Source organism: Sphaeramia orbicularis, chromosome 10 (genome assembly GCF_902148855.1).
Source record: "Sphaeramia orbicularis chromosome 10, fSphaOr1.1, whole genome shotgun sequence".
Classification (NCBI taxonomy): Eukaryota; Metazoa; Chordata; class Actinopteri; order Kurtiformes; family Apogonidae; genus Sphaeramia; species Sphaeramia orbicularis.
Window position 1 is genome coordinate 14669449 of NC_043966.1, and position 20526 is coordinate 14689974.

A 20526-nucleotide genomic window follows, 5' to 3' on the forward strand; every position below is an offset into this window, starting at 1 on the left:
ATATCAAGCTAGTACTGAGTCACTAAGCCACAGTACCTGTATTACCCAAAAGGAATGAGCTGTCTTCATGCATGCCTGAAAGCTTTAATGTGTAAAAGACTGCCAGAACATGTCTGCAGATCTGCTCTCATGGCTCATATGAGGTAACTTACATTTGCTTTGCACTACATTGTTGAAGGTGAAACAAATATATTTATTTATTTGACGGGTTTACAATTAATTTACTTTAATTGCTTACTGTTAATTCTAGTGCTTGTACTGTATATATTTTAATTAAGTTAAAATTGAACTCTGACAATTTTTCACTTGTGTGTGAGGAATTGCTGCACACCTACATACAAAAGCATGTGCATGCTTGCTTTCTTGTCACTGCACGTACTCTTTTGACTTATGTAAACATGCATTGGTAACCAAGTGCATATGTGAGTGCATGCAAATGTTTATTTGAAAGTGTGAGAAAACCTGAGAGAATGAAAGTGAGAAAGGAAAACAGTCATTATATTGTGTTTAGTTAGCTCTGACGTCTCTGTCATGTCGTCAGTCTGCCTAGACAGCTTGTCATTCTTTACTTGACTCAGCTGGAACTGAATCGATGCTCCTATTTTGTGGCTACAGCGTTCAGTTGTTTAACAATAATCATGTGATATATGTAAAATAGAAAACACATATATTTATTTTTGCATGTATATTAATTACTCAGATTTTAACAGTATCCTCTCTTTTTGGTGTTTTAATTAATTAATTTTTTTTTTGTATGCAGAGCTGGTACTTATTACCCTATTTATGGGGGAAAAGGCAGAGCCAATTACTTAAAACAGCCCCCACTCATATACATTAAAAGAAACAGGGCATCATAAAGATCATTTCCATCTTGAGACATAATACACTAAAGGACGACAGAGCAAATCTGACTGTTGGCATCCATGTTTTTGATCAATTACCAGGTTTTAACTTAAATGTAATATACAGGGTGGGGAAGCAAAATTTACAATATTTTGAGGCAGGGATTGAAAGACAGTGTATGACCAATTAGTTTATTGAAAGTCATGAGAATTTATTTGCCACAAGAAAATTTACATAATAGAAAATGTTTTTATTCTATGTGTCCTCCTTCTTTCTCAATAACTGCCTTCACACGCTTCCTGAAACTTGCGCAAGTGTTCCTCAAATATTCGGGTGACAACTTCTCCCATTCTTCTTTAATAGTATCTTCCAGACTTTCTCCTAATAGTTTTGCTCATAGTCATTCTCTTCTTTCCATTATAAACAGTCTTTATGGACACTCCAACTATTTTTGAAATCTCCTTTGGTGTGACGAGTGCATTCAGTAAATCACACACTCTTTGACGTTTGCTTTCCTGATTACTCATATGGGCAAAAGTTTCTGAAAAGGTATGGATAATAGTGTTAGGTATGATTATGACATCAATATATGTTTGATTTCAAAACAATTGACGTAGTGCCTGCTGAGAAAAAACAACTAAATGTTCATTGTAAATTTTGCTTCCCCACCCTGTATGTGTCACAGTCAAGGACAAATGACTGTGATGTCAAAGGCTATTCAGTCTTCACTCTATCAACATGAAATATTAGAAACTTCAACTTCATTTGTTTTGTCCCTTAGTTATATTTAATAGATTTTGATTTATTAATTTTCTTGAGAGTTGCTTACACATCAATTAGACTTCAGATCATCATTTATCTCACATGTAAAGTCTTGCATATAAAAATATTACACGGAAATACTAAATTTTTTTGACCAAACATCAGAAGACAAAGTGCATTATAATGGAGACAGAATATTGCGAAAGTAGAGGGCTCTGGAAACAAAAGCAAAACTTCTCCACCATACACAATCAATATTTTCCAATGAATTAGCGCACTGTACATATATCTCAAACTAACAGACCATAGCAGTATTTAAAAGTCAAGAACCATAAAAGCCTTTTGTCAACAAAGCCTGACATGTCATCACATTAGCAATGATCTAATAGACTTTGGCAGTGTGAGCCAGTGGTTGCTTTCCTCTAAAATGTGGCCACAGCAGCTGTTACATCCTGAAAAATGAGATAGGATTGAAATGATTACATCTGTTCAAGAGTTAAAATACATATTTTAATATAGTGTCTGCTAAAAATAACATAAAAGTATCTAGAAATTGCAAAATAAATATACCGTTGGCCATAAAGTTGGATTTTTTTTTCAGCCATAATCCACTTTTTATTCCCATTTATAAACATACACACAGTAACACTATCTATCAAGATTAAATCATATTGTCACAATCATGTCATAAGAAGAGGTAAATAAAAAAAATACTCCAACTTTATGGGCATCAATGTATGATAAAAGAGAACATAATTTATCAAAAGCAGTCTTTTTGTGTTATTTTGAGCAACATAATAGCACATTAAGCTATTATTGGTGGTAAAACACATTATCTGCATGAAGTAAAAAGATTGAACACCTGCTTTTATAACATAACTAAGGGATTTTTCATAATTAAAGATTGTAATCATAAAAATAAGGCCCAGAATGTAGCAGGTGTGATCTAAAATGCATCTGATTTCACTATTATTAACAAAAGCACACACAAAATGACAAATAATCAAGAATGTTTGTTGCAGCCTTCTGAAAAACAAGCCTAGAAAATAAGTCTAGATCTGAAAATCTTGCAAGTAACTGTGACCTTTCTGAGTTTTCAAAGTTCTGACGTGCCTGATTATGACTTAAATGTTTACAGCGTTTCTCAAGAATAGCAACAACTGTCAGGAGCAGACAACGCGTGACACAGAGCGTACGTGGTGAATAGTTTTTTCAGTGGCTCTGTTTAAAACAGACTTCTTGATAGGAAGTCTGATATACCCTGAGCCTCTTGCTCTTGCTCATCTTGTGTGGTGACATTTTATTGGATGAGGACAGGGCTCTACGGTGGCGACAGAGACAGGGTGAGAACAAAAATACAGAGCCATGACAAGGGAGGAGGGAAAAAAAATCTTTAAGCACCTGTAGGAAAGCACAATGCATAGTTTTGAAAACAGTAAGGGGAGGAATTTTTGTAAAATGGGCCAAGTCACGTCTTCAAGGCATCTGAGACAGAGAGATGAAAGCAGCAGGGAGCAGAGGAAATGGGGGTTGAGTAGGCGTCACCTGGAAAACTGCCCGCTATTGACAGGATCCCAACCAGGCAAGACGTCCTAAAAATTGACTTAACACAGTGCGTATGTTTTCAAGAGTAAGAGGGGGTTGTTGGGGGTGGCTGCAGCGTTAGACAGCTGTTTCGAACCAGATCATCTACCTGTTTTAACCCATAAAGACCCAGTGCTACTTTTGTGGCAATTACAGAAATGAATTTTTCTGTCTATTTACCCTTTCTTAAGTGTTTTATAATTATTTATTACAATATTATCCTCTGCATATTGCAATTTAAAACCTGTTTTACTTTTTTAAGTTCCATAACAGTTCATTGAGCATGTTTGTGGTTTTTATTTTAGATTCAGATTTGATGATTTTGATAATTTTTTTAACCCATAAAGACCCAGTGCTACTTTTGTGGCTGTTCTAAAATATTTTTTTCTCTAAATTTAACTTTTCTTCAGTGATTTATCAGCTTTTATTATTATATCATCATCTGTATTTTGTAGTTTTTCAGTGAAAATCACATATTTTCCTATATTTAATTCATAATTAATTAATTCATAAAAGCTCAGATTAAAGTTGAGGGTTATTATATCAGAAACAGAGAAAAATGAAGCAAAAGTGACTTTTTCAGCAAATCTATCGTCAACTGAACATAAACCATGTTTCCATCCACTGTCTTTGATCCAACTCCATGAGTTTTACTGGTGAATCAATGTTGTAGAAGATGACAGTGTTTCCATGTTCACTACGGAGCCTCTGAACGTCCAATTGGGTCATAACTGATGAACATGAAAAGAGGAAAAACTATATTTTACACCAATTATTTACATGTATTGATAAGATTAGTGGATCGGTAGTTCTTAAATATTTTAGATCAGTGGATGATTTTGGTCACCAGTGGCTGTTTGGGTCTTTATGGGTTAAATGAATGATTTGTAGGCTTGAACAGGCAGATGTCATGGACATCCCAACAAAAGGTCGACAATGTTTATCCTGGAACTTGCAAAACTACTGTCGTATAAGACGTGCGATAAGTATTTGTCAGCAGCAGGCACAGCCAAGATTAACAAGAGGCTGACTTATTCTCACAGTCCAGTGAAATCCAGTGATTTCCTGTCAACGAGAGGAGGCGGGGCACAGAATAGTCTGATTCCTGTGGCGTTCGTGGTGTTGAAGGCTCATTTACGAGCAGGGAACCTGAATGATGTGTTTACTGTGATTCTAGATATATAGGCTGTTTTTGTTATGACTCGAGTGATAAGCATTTGTATGATGGAGAGTCTGTGGCGATAACGGATGTTTATGGCTGTCTGGTGTCTAGGTGGCCACGATTCACATACAATACAATGGATGTTAAAACTAAAAGTGGCTTTAAAAATGTACAAATGAATAGCTTTTAATGTCATTTAGGATTACATGTTTACACTGTGTGTACATTTTCCTTAAACATTTGTTAGCATCTGTGGCTTTTAAGGCTCATTTTACTGAACTCAAAAAAAAACAAAAAAAAAAAAAAAACACCTTAGACAGAGCAAAACATCACATTATACTCAAAATATAAAATTAGGATGATCTCAGTGATTTGGCACTCCAGGTAGGAGATTTCTGTTTTGTTAGCCTCATAGCATTATTGACTAAGTCATACATTATATGGACAAAAGTATTGGGACACAATTTCAGGTGTTTCTTTCCAAACAGGGGTCTGGGCTACAAAACAGTAATGACAAATATAATATAGTTTTGTTTTGGTTAGTTTTGCTTAAATCATTATCTTGGCTTCCAAAATGCCCCAGAGATAGTTTTTACTTAATTCGCCTCCACATTGATTGCGTTTTGTTTTTTTAATCCATGACTATGATATTAAATATTCTACTTCTAAATTTCTAAAATATTCTTCGTGCTCTGACTGTGAATAATAATTTTCTAACACAACTAACCATCTATTTCTTCACATCTCCCATTAAACTTAAAAAGGAAATACTGATGTTTATAAAATATATGGACAAAAACATTGGAATACATCATATCTACAGCTTTAAGATTTCCTGTTCTTGCTGATTTGAGATATAAACATCAATATTAATCATCAATATGATATTTATCACAATTTAACCTCCTGAGACCCAGGAAATGTCAGCGAACTACAAGCTTTTTTTGTTTTTATTAAATAAGTGCCTACATTGGAAACATCATAATGTAACAGTTTTTTCAGATGCAGTTTTTAAAATTTTTATGGAATGTCCTTTGTGGTGGACAATTTTATTTTCTTTCTTTCTTTTTTTTTATGTGTAAAGTTGTGAAACTCTTGTCCACAAATGTGGACAGAAAACCCATAGCTGGGTCTTTGGAAGTTAAACTATATTATGACATTTGACTCCTGTTAGAAAAGAAACACTTGAATCCAACATGTCCCAATACTTTTGTCTATATAGTGTATGACTTAGGCAATTATGCTATAAAGCTAACGATTTACGATGGATGTGTCAGGAATTGAGAAGAAGAGCATCACACAACACTAATACAAAAACAACAGATCACAGCAAAACAGTGGAAACCAAATGAGTCTAATCCTGTTATTGTGAATAAATGGCAACAAAAACAGAAATTCAGCCTTTATAACAGCCCTGGACATTTTCTAACGGTAAGAACATAAAGACTAGGGACACCTTTTTCCTGCCACAGCTGTTAAACAAATCTTCCGTTACGACGCTCCAACGAAAATCCAAACAAAAAACAGACCTCTGCATTTCATGTGTTCACTTGGCAGCGGCACAACTTGTACTTTGTGTCGTATCCTCATTCTAATTTGAGTTGGCATCAGTTTTCAAACCTTTATTTATCCAGGGAGGCTTTTGCTGAGCATGCTCGCTGTTTTTCACCAACACTCTGCTTCACATTCACACATGGGAGCTGTAGTCATCAGTTTTTATGGATAAAAAAAGGTATTGCACTGTCCTTCTGATACAATTCAATAGTATCTTACCTTTGGGTGGCTTGAAACTTTAATGTGTAATCAATCTAAATCCCATGAGGCTATCTATCTCTCAAAAGCATAAGGTATTATTGCATGGTTTTCTTAATGGTTAAAAATGACATGCAAAGAGGCACTGTGTGAAAGAATCCAATGAGACAAAAAGAGACAAGAAAAACAGAGAAGTTTGTCATCTTTTCAAAAAGTCACAATATTATTTAATATAAAACACCTTTAAATTGAACATAATGAGGAATCCGTGATCAGGAGTTCCACCAATCGTCTACCACTTGAAAGCTGCGTCCGGCGAGGAGCTCCGCCTCTACAGCAGCTGACTCCAGTGGTACGTCCAAGTGCACACAGAAAAGGCTTGAAACATGCATTTACTATATTGTACAAAGTCAAAAGCGAAAAACAGATGGTCTTTTTTTGCCGTTACTGGCATTAAGTCTCTATTGCCTCCTGAGGGTTCCAGAGGCAAAAGGGGGACAGTCTTGATAGTTGGGCATGTACAGAGGTGTCCATTTGTTTCCTGGCACTTTGGGATAAAGTGCCCTCCTCTCTTTTAGACCGACAGCTGAAGGGAAAGCGGAAACTTTGTGTAAGGCAGGAAAATTACTCAACATAGTTTAGATATTTCAGATAACAGTGACAGGCTTGCTTATATTTTGACAATCTGCAAAGTCAATGTCAGTGCGGCTCCTGTGCAGTTAAGTCGGCATACAGTGCTCTGTAGGTCTTGGCAGTAACAGATAGCTGTCTCACTCTACAAATGCTCCCCCAACATGTTGCTGGTAACGATCAATGAGGAAGCAAAATGTCCATTCATTTTTTTTTTTATTCCAAAGATAGCATCATTTTCCTGTGTCTATGACAATCCCATAATGGTGCTGCGTTTTTTAACAGACACGTCAGAAATAGACTGAAGAGATTCCTCCCTTTTGTCCATACACACTGATGACACTTTGATAAACACATTTCATTCCCAGCTCCGTCCCTCCCTCTGTCTCTCTCCCTCCCCCTTTTCTTTTTCACTCACACACACAATCACACTACAGATGCCACAGAGGTGACGGAGGTCACCTTATTGTCTTCTGCCCAGGGCTGCAGGTTCTGCAGAGCGTAGAGGGAGGAGTTGTGCAGGCAGAGTGGGTCTGGCTGCAGAGGCTGGCTCAACGTCTTCTGGAAAGCTTCCTGCTGAAGCTGCAGCATCAGCCGGTTGGCCTGCTGCCTCTCGGCCTCTCTCTCCTCAGCCGTCTGTCTCCTGCATGAATGGAGGAGACAGAAGAAGGAACACACGAGGATTTGAATGTGTATTTATAAAAAAATATATACAGTTTCAAACAATGCAACGTGTTACAGTGTTGGTAATCCATGCTAGTTTTCAGTATTTTCTCTTACTTTCTCATATATATTGAGGTAAAACACATCTTGCATTATTATTTCTTAAAAAGACATGATATAAAAGACATAGATCTCAGCCTTGTGTTCAGGATTAAAGGTCACAAAAAAAAAATGAGATGTTAAGTAATTTGCAGGAAAAGAACGCACAAAAAGTTATTTCAGCACAAAATGTTCTCTGAAGGCCTCTTGTACATTAAAACACTTCTGAAGGATTTCAATAAATGAAGCAACAAATGTATTTATGAATGAATAAATAATACATAAACAAAATGGATGGATGGGGGATGAAAAACGAACAAAAACAACTCAAATATTCACCCATAACACCCACACGTCTCCAAATCATGCGTATTTACTGTGTGTTTATTCAACACCTGTGTCAGTTAGTTGGGCCTCGGGCTGGAGGACAGCTGATCAACATGACTGACAGGTGTTGGCGTGGAAACGTGACTAAATGAGGGGGCAGAACACAAAATCCAAAGCCCCGAGGTGAAAAGTTACATCTTTTTTTGTTTCTCCTCAACACTACATATGTTTCCACTAACATACATCCTGTGTAGTGGGTTGGTAGTTGTCAATATTAACGTTTTTTTGTTAAAATCAGCACAGAAATAATTTTTTTTGAACACTTGATGATACATCCTTTGGACTTCTAATATTTATGCTTGAGAATATGCAGAGTGGACGTCATTAGAGCATTTTCTCCGGAGTCTGTGCACTAATTTTAGCAAAGAATCGGAGTCTTTCTTAGCAACAAAGACAATATGAAAAATAATTTATCACACTGATTTGAAGCCATTGGGGTGTTAATGTAATAACTTAAAATAAATGTGCAATTAATGTCAAAAATCACCAACCAAGTACGAATGGCAGGAATGAATCACAGGCGGAAACACACCTCTAAAACACTCTTTCATGCACACCAACCTCCATCCATTAGCCACACATTATTGTTAACAGCATTATCATAATCTGATTCTCTGGCTGTTGATTTGATCATCCTCTTGTTACTAGCGTAGTCGTCACGCAAAGACATCCCTCATGCTCATCCTATCAGGTGCACACTATAGGGAAATGGCATAAATCTCAGCAAAACTAGAATATCAGAAAAACGAGTTAAGCCCATTCCCTTGTTACTCAGCATATGCACCCTGTTTATTTCAAGCAAATGCATTTTTATTGCATCTTTTTATTATTTCCTCTGAATGCATCTTGTTTATTTATGTTTCAGTGCTATTGCTGCGATAGCGTATGCTAACATATATCCAGCTTTACGATCATTCCACATATACACATTTTACACATATACACACCTCTAGTTTCTATGTAAAAGGAATCAAAAGAATAAACTTTAATATTATGTTTACTTAACCCATTGGAGCTAATAGAGCCACTTTTTCACAGCCCAAAAGGACACTTTCAATGTCTTACACATGGATTAAATTATTAAAAACTAATTTTAAGAATCTTTAGGATCATTTACACATTAAAACCCTAAAAGGTAATTTAGCTCTTTGTAATTTGCTTATGAAATATGTGTCCTGTTCCTTTAACTAAGGGCAGGGCATCATAATTTGATTTCCTACTCATTTACTTCCAAATGGCTATAAACAACATTCAGAATGAAGTGAAGGAGTGTTTTTTTTTTTCAATGTACGGACTTGGCAGTCAATTCCTCCTGTGAGTGTTTCAGTATTGCTTCGGACAGCAAGTTTCTAAAAGGCCTTTCAGGAGGCTCGAGTAATTGTGCTTGGTCAAGTGAACTAGCCTCCGATGGCAGCTAAGCTAAGCAAAATAGGTGTTGTGTTGCACGATGCCTTTAATGCTTAAGCTGCGGGGCATTTTAGTTGTGTTTAAAGTAAAACACCAGTAAGCATTTTGGATCCAAGAGCAAAACACAGACACATTCGATGATGTTGATTTATCGCTACAGGAAAATGGTGGGAGTGGTTCTTCTGAGTACAGATTCTGCTGCTATAATGACAAACTGCCTTAGAAAAACACATCAAATTGCAACAAATTACATGTAAAAGAGACCTTCAAAATCATGTACTGTGGTATAGATGATATAAAGATGCAAAACGACACTCCTGTAGCTTGTGATCTTACCGCCATTTTGTTCGCCTATTCTGAAACCAGGTCTTGACTTGTGCATCTGTCATCTTCAAGGCCTTGGCCAAGGTGGCGCGCTCTGCCGACGCCAGATACTTTTGCCGGTGAAAACGTTTCTCCAGCTCACAGATCTGTACCCGACTGAAGGAGGTACGAGGCTTTTTCCTCTTGGGCGGCGTCCGATTCTGGTACGGGTGGCCGATGCGACGGGTCACTGAGAAGGGTGAGAGGGCGGCTGAAATGGGAAGGAAAGGACGAAAAAGATGATTTATCTGACTTTGTTTAGTGAAAAGCATTGCAGTGTTTTAAAAAAAGTAGAAACTATTTGTTGCAGGGCTTGGCTTTAAGGGGTTGAGATAAATGTCTGTTGTACCACATTTCCATTTCTGGAAATAGAAATATGCAGAAACACTGGAATGATCTGTGTTTCTGAATCACAGACTTATTTCCCTCGAGATTTGGTTCGTGTATCCCTGTTTTATAAACAGAAGTTGGTGTTCCAGACCTTAGTTAGATAAAATAATTGTCTATTTTGTCTTAACTCTGGAAAAACCCGTGTGTTTGGGGAGTGAAGGCCCAGAAGCTGCCAATTGATGAAGAAAAATGTAATTACCAGAACAATTCCCCTGCCAGATTTAGAAAACCAAGCATTACACTGCTTCATACAGGGATGAAGTCCAAAGAAAAGTAATGGAGGAACAATTGAAAGCAGAGATATGGAGTTATAGCTCCAATAACAATTAAAAATAACATATTGCTTGTGAATTGAATCTTGGGATTAAACTGACTTAAAGATAAATGCAAATCAAGACTTAAAATCATTTTTGTTTATTTGTTGTTCTTTTTTTATTGATTGATTTTTTTTATTTTTTTTTTCCAAAAATGACTTTTCGTTTGTGCTTCAGTTTTATGAATCAAATGCTTCAGTTGTGGAACATTGGGGTGGGTGGGGATGGGGAGGTACATTGTAGGGGGAGGGGGTGACTCACCTGGGCAAGCCCCCTTTGGGAAAGGATAGTCTGCTAGAAGGCCATTGCCGTCTCGCAGGTGAGCGAGCTCGGGGTAATAGCATTTGGCTAATGTCTCCACAGTGCTCCAGACTGGGACCCTGCCGATGTCTCCCTTGGGGAGAGGACAGAGGGACCCGGCGGTGGCCCCTGGCCCCCCAGTGGCCTCTCCTGCTTGGCTCTCCTCTGCCTGCTCCCCTAAAGGAAAGGGAGACACAGTGAGGTCCCACATCTGGAGCACGGCAGCAGCCGCCGGGCGGGCACCAACGCATAGCAGATAATCACATGAAGGAGGCCTGAATGATGAACAGAGTCTACTTTAACATCGTTTACCACTAGTGTCTCAAGTTAGCATTTGGAAAGGGTTTGGTACAAAATAGGATAACTGCCATTTAGAAAAACTGAGTGACAAATAACAGAGTTACAAACATGAATCAGACCTGTACTGTTCAGAAAATCAGTGTCGTCTCCTGTTTTTATGAATTTATACAATTAAAACCCTGTCATTAATCTGTTTCACCACATGTCAAACCACATCAGAGGCTTTTCTTTTCTTTAAATGTATATGTTGCACTATAATTCATATTAACATATACATTTTTCATGGCCTGTGATTCAGTGTTTTCTTTTATACCATGTTCCCAATATTTTTTTTTAAAATCCATCTCCTGTGTTAGAAATGTGCATAAAATAATCTTCACATGGTTTTGAAAACACATTTGCTTCTATTGCTTGTATTTTATGCCTGTACCAGTTCAAGGAGCTACATAACACTTTATGTTATATATATATATATATATATATATATATATATATATATATATATATATATATATATATATATATATATATATATATATATATGCACTGATTAATGGCAATTCACCTGAAAAAAACTGAAATGAATTAGTGTTTTCCTATTTTGTTTGCACATTTTATGTTTGTTTTTTCCTATTAGAAAATCCATATTAAAAGACATGAAGTAGCTACTCCACCAGATAAAGCAGTCATGCAAAAGTACATTATCACATTAGTATTATACATAATTACACATACATTCAATCATAATCTTAAGAATCAGTCACTGTTTTTCCAATCACTTGTACTTTACAGGTATTGAAAGCTATGTTGTATAAATAGATTTCTACTTTAGGGGAAAAAAAAAACGATAAATGTTGTTGCGTGTTATTTTAAAAATAGCTTCATCACTAATGTTGTAAAAAAAAAAAAAAAAAATGCTAATTGCACACTGTGAGCCTTTCTTTCTTCTGTGCCTTGTGGTTCTCTTTCACATATCATTGTATCTGGGTATTAATAACAACTTATCTTCTGCATCATAAAATATCTATGAATCCTGTCTATTTTGTCAGCCTTGGGTAAACAGAAGATCAATAAATGTAATGAGATCGTTTTTGGCCATAGATCCACTCCCCAGCCACATTCTCATTTTGAAGCCAAATGGAAATCAACAACAGAAAAAAAACACCGGATTCCGTCATCTTTTCTCTGCCTCTGTGTGTTTCTGTGTCATTCCTCCCCAGTATGCTGTTTTGCCTGCTGTCTTACAGGGTGTTTATTTGTTTTTGTTTTGTCAGAAAGCTCACCAGGAGCCAAAATGAATATGAAAACATCTGCATAGGTGTCCCCCGAGGGCGACGTGCTGCCGCAGCTCTCACAGTTCTTAGCGACCTGAAAATTCATTTGCCACGCAGACAATTTGGATGGAAAATGGAACACGAAGCTATTATACGCTCTGCAGTTATTTCCAGTGAGCCGCCGACATCCCCCTGATGGTGCTGAACACAAGTGGCAAATTGAGGAGTACATGAGCAAATGATCTGTGAAGTTGAGATGAATAGCTTCAGTGTGTGGGTCACATAAAGTTAACATTACCTGAGTGCTCATTATAAACCCAGCTTTTCAGTTTAAAATGAAAACTGGCTGCCTTTTATTATCTGTCATACTGGAATTACAGTGACCATAGCTTTCTTTCCTCTCTTCTCATTATTATTATTTTTTTTTATATCTCTGATAGTAATTTGCATTTATTATTATCATCAGGTTTAAGACTGTGTGTTGCATCGATGCTCAATAATAATAAAAACGTTAATTGTATGCCTTTAATGCTCCCTCGGGGACTTGCATCTGTGGTATTTAATCATGACTTTATAGTGACAATAATCCCACACTATTTCTTTAATATTCCTATGAGCTTTTATTGTGTAATGTAAAGCCTCTGTGGCTCTTAACGTGACATTATCTGAGTTCACATGTTCTCAAATCCCTTGTTATTTCCACTCAGCGTCTTGCAGTGACTTATAATGTATATTAGCGGAAAAAATTATTAGACCACCCTTATTTTCTTCCATTTCTTGTTCATTTTAATGCCTGGTGCAACTAAAGGTACATTTGTTTGGACAAATATAATGATAACAACAAAAATAGCTCATAATAGTTTAATTTCAGATCTGATATCTAGCACTTTTCCATAGTTTTCTTGATAAAAACCAAAATCACTTCAGTTCTTACATCAGTAGCTATGGCATTGTACTGACAAAAACAGTGCTTTTAGATATTCCATGTTTTCTTTTCTGTCTGTTTTAGTCACGCGTTACACACAGGAGTTAATACTTGATTGCATAACCATTGTTTTTGTGGACTTTTGATGCTCAAATATTTTTTTCCATGACTGTATATATTTAAACACAGGTTAGAAAGTTCATTTTCAGTCGGTTTCTGTCATACATGGTTGGGTACTGAGAGAAAAGCACGCCTGTTGTAGCTCCCAACAGCAGGTCTGGCTAAATAATACTGCATTAGATGGCTATTTCAGGCCATCTGTGGGCTAAGTAATGGACCAGGCACTCATGAGCACGTTCAGAGGCAACAAAAGTAGAACACAACATGCAGCATGAACCCTCTGGACCCGCAAACTGCAGGAGAACTGGGCCTCGCAGCGTGCAAAATGCTGATAAATATATGATACAGTGATGCTATGGATACTGCATCAGTCACATTTAATGTTTTGACTGACGGTGCGAGACCTTTCAGGAATCAGATGTTCTCAGATTTATCAGTGGCTATTATTACTTGTACTGTAAGTTAAAAATAGGACAGCATATACAGTAATGTTGGAGCTTCTCCCAGAAAACACAAGTGGATTTTTTTGCTAAATTAAAAACTATTAATGAAAATAACACCGTGGTAATACATTACAAATCTGTTTATACACATTAATGCATTATAATAACCAATTCTTTAAATATTAGTGCTTTTTTCCCGCAGCTTATTACATATTTATTGTTCTATAGTGGGTTTAAAATGACCTGTCCCTGTAGAATTATATAAAAGAACAAATAAAATATGAAAAATCTACAATTCATTATGCAGTTAAGTGTATATGGATGTTATATTAATGCAAACAGTCTGGATCCAATGACACTAAAAAGAAACTGCGTTAAATAATTCATATTTTAGATGCTCCAGCCTATGGAAAAAAAGTAGATTTTATTAGTTTTACTGTGAGAAGACTGAAGATTAAAAACACTTAAACATTTAATGCATCTGCACAAAGTCAGAACCATTAACATAAACACTCAACCATATAGTATTTATATTTATTTCTATTTATTATAGCTTATTTAAAGGGGAAAAAAACCCTGATATTTCTAGAAAAACTGCAAAAACATTCTGACATTCTTCCACCTTCTTCTGTAAAATGAAAAAGAAAATAGGAGAGAATACTAAATCTACAGGCTGGGTAATACAATTTAGCATAAGCATATCAAAAAATAAAATGCTGCCGTTGAGAACATGTTTCCCATAATAAAACCACTTATACTTAATAACACTTCTCGGTGACAGCGCCTCCCTTCCCCACTGCGGATATTACCTTTGTAGCAATCTAATAAATATATCCGTGAAGGATTCTAAAGGGGGATATTGAAATATAACATGAACATATATTGCTATTTATTACACTGTAAGGGACAAAAGGCAGGGCCACTGTGTTCTGTCACACCGGGAAAAAGGGCAACAGGAAAAACAGAAGGACGTCAGCGAGTTCAATAAATTCACATCTTTAAGTTTTAATGCCATTAAACGGTAAAAACAGAGATTTAGCAGGTAGAAATTGGTTAATTCTATTTTTATTGGCGCTACGTGGCCTATATATGGTGAAGCCGATAATAGCTCTGTTTATTTTAAGGATAATGCATTATTATTATTATTATTATTATTATTATTATTATTATTATTACAGGGATAAAAATATGTGGTTGTGTGTGAGTTTGTACTTGTCGTTTTTAATTTATTTGAGCTGTTTTATCTATTTTTATTAATTGATTTTATTTTTTTTTTAATTTAATATTACTATATTCTATTCTATTCTATTCTATTGCTCAATTTGTGCCCATTCATAATATTAATTTCTAATAACTAATATATTCTAATGTTCCGTCTTCTGTATATGATGGATTTGTTTTTCTAGGTTATTTTTCATGCTTTCCAAATCAATCCCTACAATTGAGTAGGAAAAAAAAAAAATTGATTACTACTACAACTAAATAATAATAATAATAATAATAATAATAGAAATTGTTATTAGGCTTACTAATGAAAAATGACTGTTTTTTTTTTTCCGATTCCGCTCAGTGCTGCAGCTTCCTTCCTTCCTCCGTTGGATAAAACGATAGAAATTAAATCCAGTAAAATCCATCGACTTCTTTCCCATAATTCCTCAGTAAAAAGGCCCTACAGATGGCTCCTGTTGATCCTTAAAGCCTACAGTTCTATAAACAAGTCTTATTTTTAGAGATGCATTAAGTGATGCTCTTAACAAAACCTTAACTTTGCATCAGTCTGATACAAAAGTAAGATTTATTATAGGCTGACTTGTATTTAGGCCATGAGGACGCATGCCATGGTGAAAAATGAGAATAATCTATGGTGCAATTAAAACAGGTTTCCTTTACATCCTTTCAAAAAAACAAACAAAACAAAAAAAAAGGCTCCGATGGCTGCCAAAATTACAAGCCCTTGGCAAATTGTTTTGTTTGGTTGTCCAAATCTGCACGGAGCCGTTTTCTGCTCCGGTTTCAACTTGGAAAAAAAAAACAAGAAAGGGAGAAGAAACTGAAACATTCACAGCAGTACACTCTGGCCATCAGGACAGATGATATTCTGTTTGATTTACGGCCTTTTATAGGAAGCAGAGCAGGCCAAATGTGGATAGTGTGTGCGCCTTGGTGTGTGTTTGTGTTACTGTTACTGCTGCTGCTCTTTGCCTGATCAATAAACTGGAAAGATATAAGCTGCGAAATAATTACAGCGACACAAAGCTGAGAGAAATTAAACGAGAGGCCCTCGGTGACTATGAGTAAAATTGATAAGCCTATTTACACTGTATCTTTTTGCAGTTGACATATCGTCCCCCAGTATTTAATAATTAATCAGGTAGAAAGAACGGAATGGTGAATATTTAATGCGTGGAGGGGGTGGAGGGCGCGCAAATCCATGATGTTCTTCATTTTCATCTTCATAACGATGAGGTCATGTGAAAAAGGCAGTGGAAGCACCCCCTTTAAATATACAAAACAAAAAAATACAACATAATGCTTCACTTTTTTTGGAATGCATGAACTAAAACTGTGCATTGCAATAGGTAAAAAAAATCTAATTTGGTCACACTATTATTTTTATTTATTTTTTAAATTATTATTCTGCTGTAATTCGATTACTATTGATTAATTTTTACCTTTAAAATCAATCCCCCAGATCTGCACTTGCACTAAACGCCGATTTCGGTTTCACATTTGCAGACGCGTAAAGAATGCTGGATGCATTATAGTGGATGAGGAGCTCTGACAATTCACACTGGATTGTGCAACTCACATTAAGGCGCTGCAAACAAGCATGCAATGAAAATAGAAGGCATGACGTGTATTATTAGATTTTTTTTTTTTTTTAATGGGAATTCATGAATTCTTTTTTACAGATTTGTTTTATTTGGCCTTTAAGTTGCTAAAATGTGAAGTGAAAGCAACAAAATGTGTTAAAAATAAAAATAACCTCTAATATATTTTTTTATATAGAGCACATTATCACATTGACTTAAAAGCTCATACATATTTTTATAGTTAAAATGCACATGAATTGAGGAAGATTTTAGTAAATGAGAAACTATTATTGCTAAATAAAAGAAATTAATGTAAATAGAATAGAATAGAATAAAAAATGTTAAGACATAGTTTTTAAATTGTGAACGTAAATAATAATAATAATAATAATAATAATAATAATAATAATAATAATAATAATAATAACAATAATTTTAGCTGCTACTGTTGCATGGGCTTGGTTTAAACAGTGCCATTTATTATTATTATTGTGACTCATCTTCCTGCTTCGTCAATTGGTTCTTAGAAAGAAAAAAAATCATTCATCCTCGTGAAAAAAAAAAAAAAAAAACGAGGGACGTCGTTATCCGTTATCCGCTGTAAATGGAGAGTGATGGTCCAATACTGATTCATCAGCATGTCCATGTCAATTTCTCCACTCATTTATCAGACTATCCTTCCAGCATAATAAAAGTGACTGTGTGTGCATACGATTCGTTACAGATTACAACCTATGGATGAAATCAGGTGCACTCCAGCCATTAGTCCTGGTTTATCATCGTTCTGGGCCTGGTTTAAACCCAAATGTCAAGGGGGGATCAAATCGTAGGTACCTGTATCTGAAAGGCCACAGTGAAATATCCACAAATAGGAGAGAGGCTCGTGTGCGTAATGGTCTGTTTTTATATATATATAGTGTTTGGGTTTAAAATAAGACCTGACACGTGATGGACGCAGTCTAATAGCTGGAACTCAGATGAATTCATTTAGATTTTGTGTTCTATATAAAACATTTTGCACTTTTATGAAGTTATTAAATGTGGTAAACTCAACCTTGTGGCCTACGTGTGTTTTCGTGGAAAACGTCAGCATAACAGGTGTTGCAAGAGGACGAGGAAACTCTTTTTTACCTGTTAATCTGTCCTTGGCAAACCTCCTACTGCTCTCCATCCACGGGAAGGTGAAGTTCGCCGCATTCCCCATTCCCATCCCGGGCACCGACGGAATACCGGGACCGATGCCCGCCGGATGCGTCGACGGGGGCGGATGAGGCGCGGCGGCGGGTGGCGGCGGAGGCGGCATGGGTCTGTGCGCCGGCACCCGGATCACTCCACCGGCGCCCGCAGAGTTCACATTAACGTTCATGTTCATGTTCATACTGACGTTCATATTCATGTTGACGTTGTAGGATCCGGCCAGACCCGCCGCCGCCGCCATGGAGCAGGCCGGGTTGTAGACGCTGTTGTACCCGTTACTGTACACGTTGGAGGCCAGCGCGTAATCCGGGTCGCCGGTCCGGTTGGGCAGCATGCAGCCGCTGGATTGATCCGAGCTGTTCAGGATCTGGTCGATCCCGAAGCTGATGGGTTCATGCTGCTGCTGGTGCGTCTGGTTCACCTCCTCGATCCCGGTGTGCTCCATAGTTTTGCGGGTTTTTGGAGGGTGTGTTTGTCAGTATATTTTATCGGTGCACAGATGTATTTTGGTCATATAGTAAATGACGACTTGGGAAATGAAATGTTTGTAGGATTCACTACTGGAGATTCGTTTACAAGCATCGACACAGGCCCGGTCTACTCCCTGGAAACCAATAACGCGTCCGGTGCTATCCAAAATCTTGCCATTATTTTTGTCCAACAGTGAGATCGGGTGTTCCCTAAATTAAATGCCTATCCGTCGGGCTAGGGAAAAGCGTATCCATCGTTAACACAACCTTCCTTCCCATTGAACTAAACAAAAGACAGTCTAACAACAAGAAAAATAACCGAATGGCCCAAATGGTTATCCTGAGTACTTACAGACAAAAATCCGTGGGTCTCTCTTTTTTTTTTTGGTGGAGGAGACAGTTCTCTGGAGAGGCTGGATGCGCTTTGTTTGCCTACTCTGGAAGAGACGATCCATACGCGGAGGGCATGACAGGATGCCTAATCTCGTCGCATCAAAATAAAGCAATTGGCAAAACAAAAAACAAGCCACAAAAAGAGGCGAAAGGGAAGCGTTGACCTCGCAAGCGCGGATATTAATTGGAGGTGAGAGCGAAAGACGGCTCTGTTGTGTTGAATGGTGAAGTGCGTTTCAGCAGGTGAGACAACCCTCTGCGTAAAAGCTGCCATTCGGTCATCCAGCCAAACCTCCCTCCTTCCCTCCCTCCCCTCCCCTCCCCTCCCCTCCCCTCCCCTCCCTCCTCCTCTAGCTCTTACCACCCTCCCTTCTCGTCGGTAGGACAGTTGTTTTGCTCCCGTCTCTTAAAGAAGCCGCAGCTTTTAGTTTTTGTTTTTTTCTGCAGCTTTTCTGGGTTTAAACGGGAGGATTTTTGCGCGTTTTACTGATGCTCAAGGCCCGAGTCGAGCGGTTTTGGTGTATTTTGTCTCAGACACATGAAAACACACTGATAAAAATGCAAGGATTTAATATTCGCGTAAATAGTTGGTGTGTTTATAAAGTTGATGACCTTTTTTTTTTTAATCAGTAGATTTCACTATAAACACATATTTGAAAATACGTTAATCAATATTAATTTCGTTTTTGTTCAAGGTATATTTCACCTGGAGGGAATATTTTATTTATTTTCTTGGCGGTGGTTTGGGTTTTATGATAAATTTGTGGGAGGTTTGACTTAAAACTGATGCTTTGCGTGCATTTTTACGCATTAAATCCCAATAATAGTCTTTTAGTTTGTTTGTTTTAACAGTAATAATAATAAAGTAATGTTATGGGTGCATGTTCAGGCCTCTTTTTTTTGCCCTCAATATTTTATTATGAAACCCCATCCCACCTGAGAGGGATCCTGCTGTTGAACCAAATCGTCTTCTTGTAGCTTTACGCAAAACTGCAATCAACCCAAATACACCCAAAGACCCCATACAAGTCAACGGTACCAATTTGTGAGTACCATCAACATTCAGCTGCACATATTCGGTGTATGGTTGGATCAGTACACTGTGTCCTGAAGGACACAACAACTACTGGAACAGATTTATGTCTGAGCTGGACTCCAGCAATAATCTGTTGCACTGTTGCGCGCAATGAAACCATAAATCCACTATTGACTGGACGTGGAGAGGCTTGATTTAAAGGCAATGAAAGGCCTGGGTTTGTAAAAGACATCAGCAAAAAGTAGAGAAATGCAAATGTGAGAGGATAAGATGGTGTGTGTGAGGAAGAAGAACGAAATTCCACAAATGAGGAGAAGATTTGTGGATTACAGTACAAACGTATAGATAGATAGATAGATAGATAGATAGATAGATAGATAGATAGATAGATAGATAGATAGATAGATAGATAGATAGATAGATAGATAGATAGATAGATAAGGCTAAAGACGTTCATTTTGTCTTCTGTTTATGTAAAGCAGGTAACATCTAAAAACTATTCCTTGTCTGAACAAAAGAAAATACTTTATTTATGTATTTATGTATTTATTTATTTATTCAGACAGACAGACAGACAGACAGACAGACAGACAGACAGACAGACAGACAGACAGACAGACAGACAGACAGACAGACAGACAGACAGACAGATAGATAGATAGATAGATAGATAGATAGATAGATAGATAGATAGATAGATAGATAGATAGATAGATAGATAGATAGATAGATAGATAGATAGATGTGAATCGTAGCGTTGCTGATTTGCACAAATTATTTAACCTTTCCTCGCCCGAAGCTATGACGCGGATCGCCAGGGTCTCAATTCAATAAAAATGAAAAATGGCTCATAATAAAACCGCGACACGGGGTAAAACGAATTTAATATATCACCGTTT

At 37.0% G+C, this 20526-nt stretch overlaps 1 protein-coding gene across 3 annotated transcripts; it reads right to left on the reverse strand.

Annotated features, from left to right (window-relative positions):
- Positions 1-6547: 6547 nt before the first annotated feature.
- Positions 6548-18840, reverse strand: tlx2 (T cell leukemia homeobox 2). Of its 3 annotated transcripts, XM_030144705.1 has the most exons (5): positions 17663-18840; positions 10618-10833; positions 9626-9863; positions 7196-7376; positions 6548-6689 (listed from the first exon to the last, which is right to left on the reverse strand). In XM_030144705.1, the coding sequence occupies exons 1-5, from the start codon at positions 18171-18173 to the stop codon at positions 6678-6680; spliced, it is 1158 nt and encodes a 385-aa protein (XP_030000565.1). In that variant the 5' UTR covers positions 18174-18840; the 3' UTR covers positions 6548-6677. The 3 variants fall into 3 exon arrangements, with proteins under 3 accessions (XP_030000565.1, XP_030000564.1, XP_030000567.1); XM_030144704.1 differs by having other exon boundaries at positions 6548-7376; XM_030144707.1 differs by lacking the exon at positions 10618-10833 and having other exon boundaries at positions 6548-7376.
- Positions 18841-20526: the final 1686 nt, after the last annotated feature.

Coding starts and splice junctions, on each gene's coding strand:
- tlx2 (XM_030144704.1), bottom strand. CDS start 18,173: ATGGAGCACACCGGGATCGAGGAGGTGAACCAGACGCACCAGCAGCAG. Junction 9,864..10,617: donor CCCAAAGGGGGCTTGCCCAG/GTGAGTCACCCC, acceptor TTCCCATTTCAG/CCGCCCTCTCACCCTTCTCA. Junction 7,377..9,625: donor AATAGGCGAACAAAATGGCG/GTAAGATCACAA, acceptor CCATTCATGCAG/GAGACAGACGGCTGAGGAGA.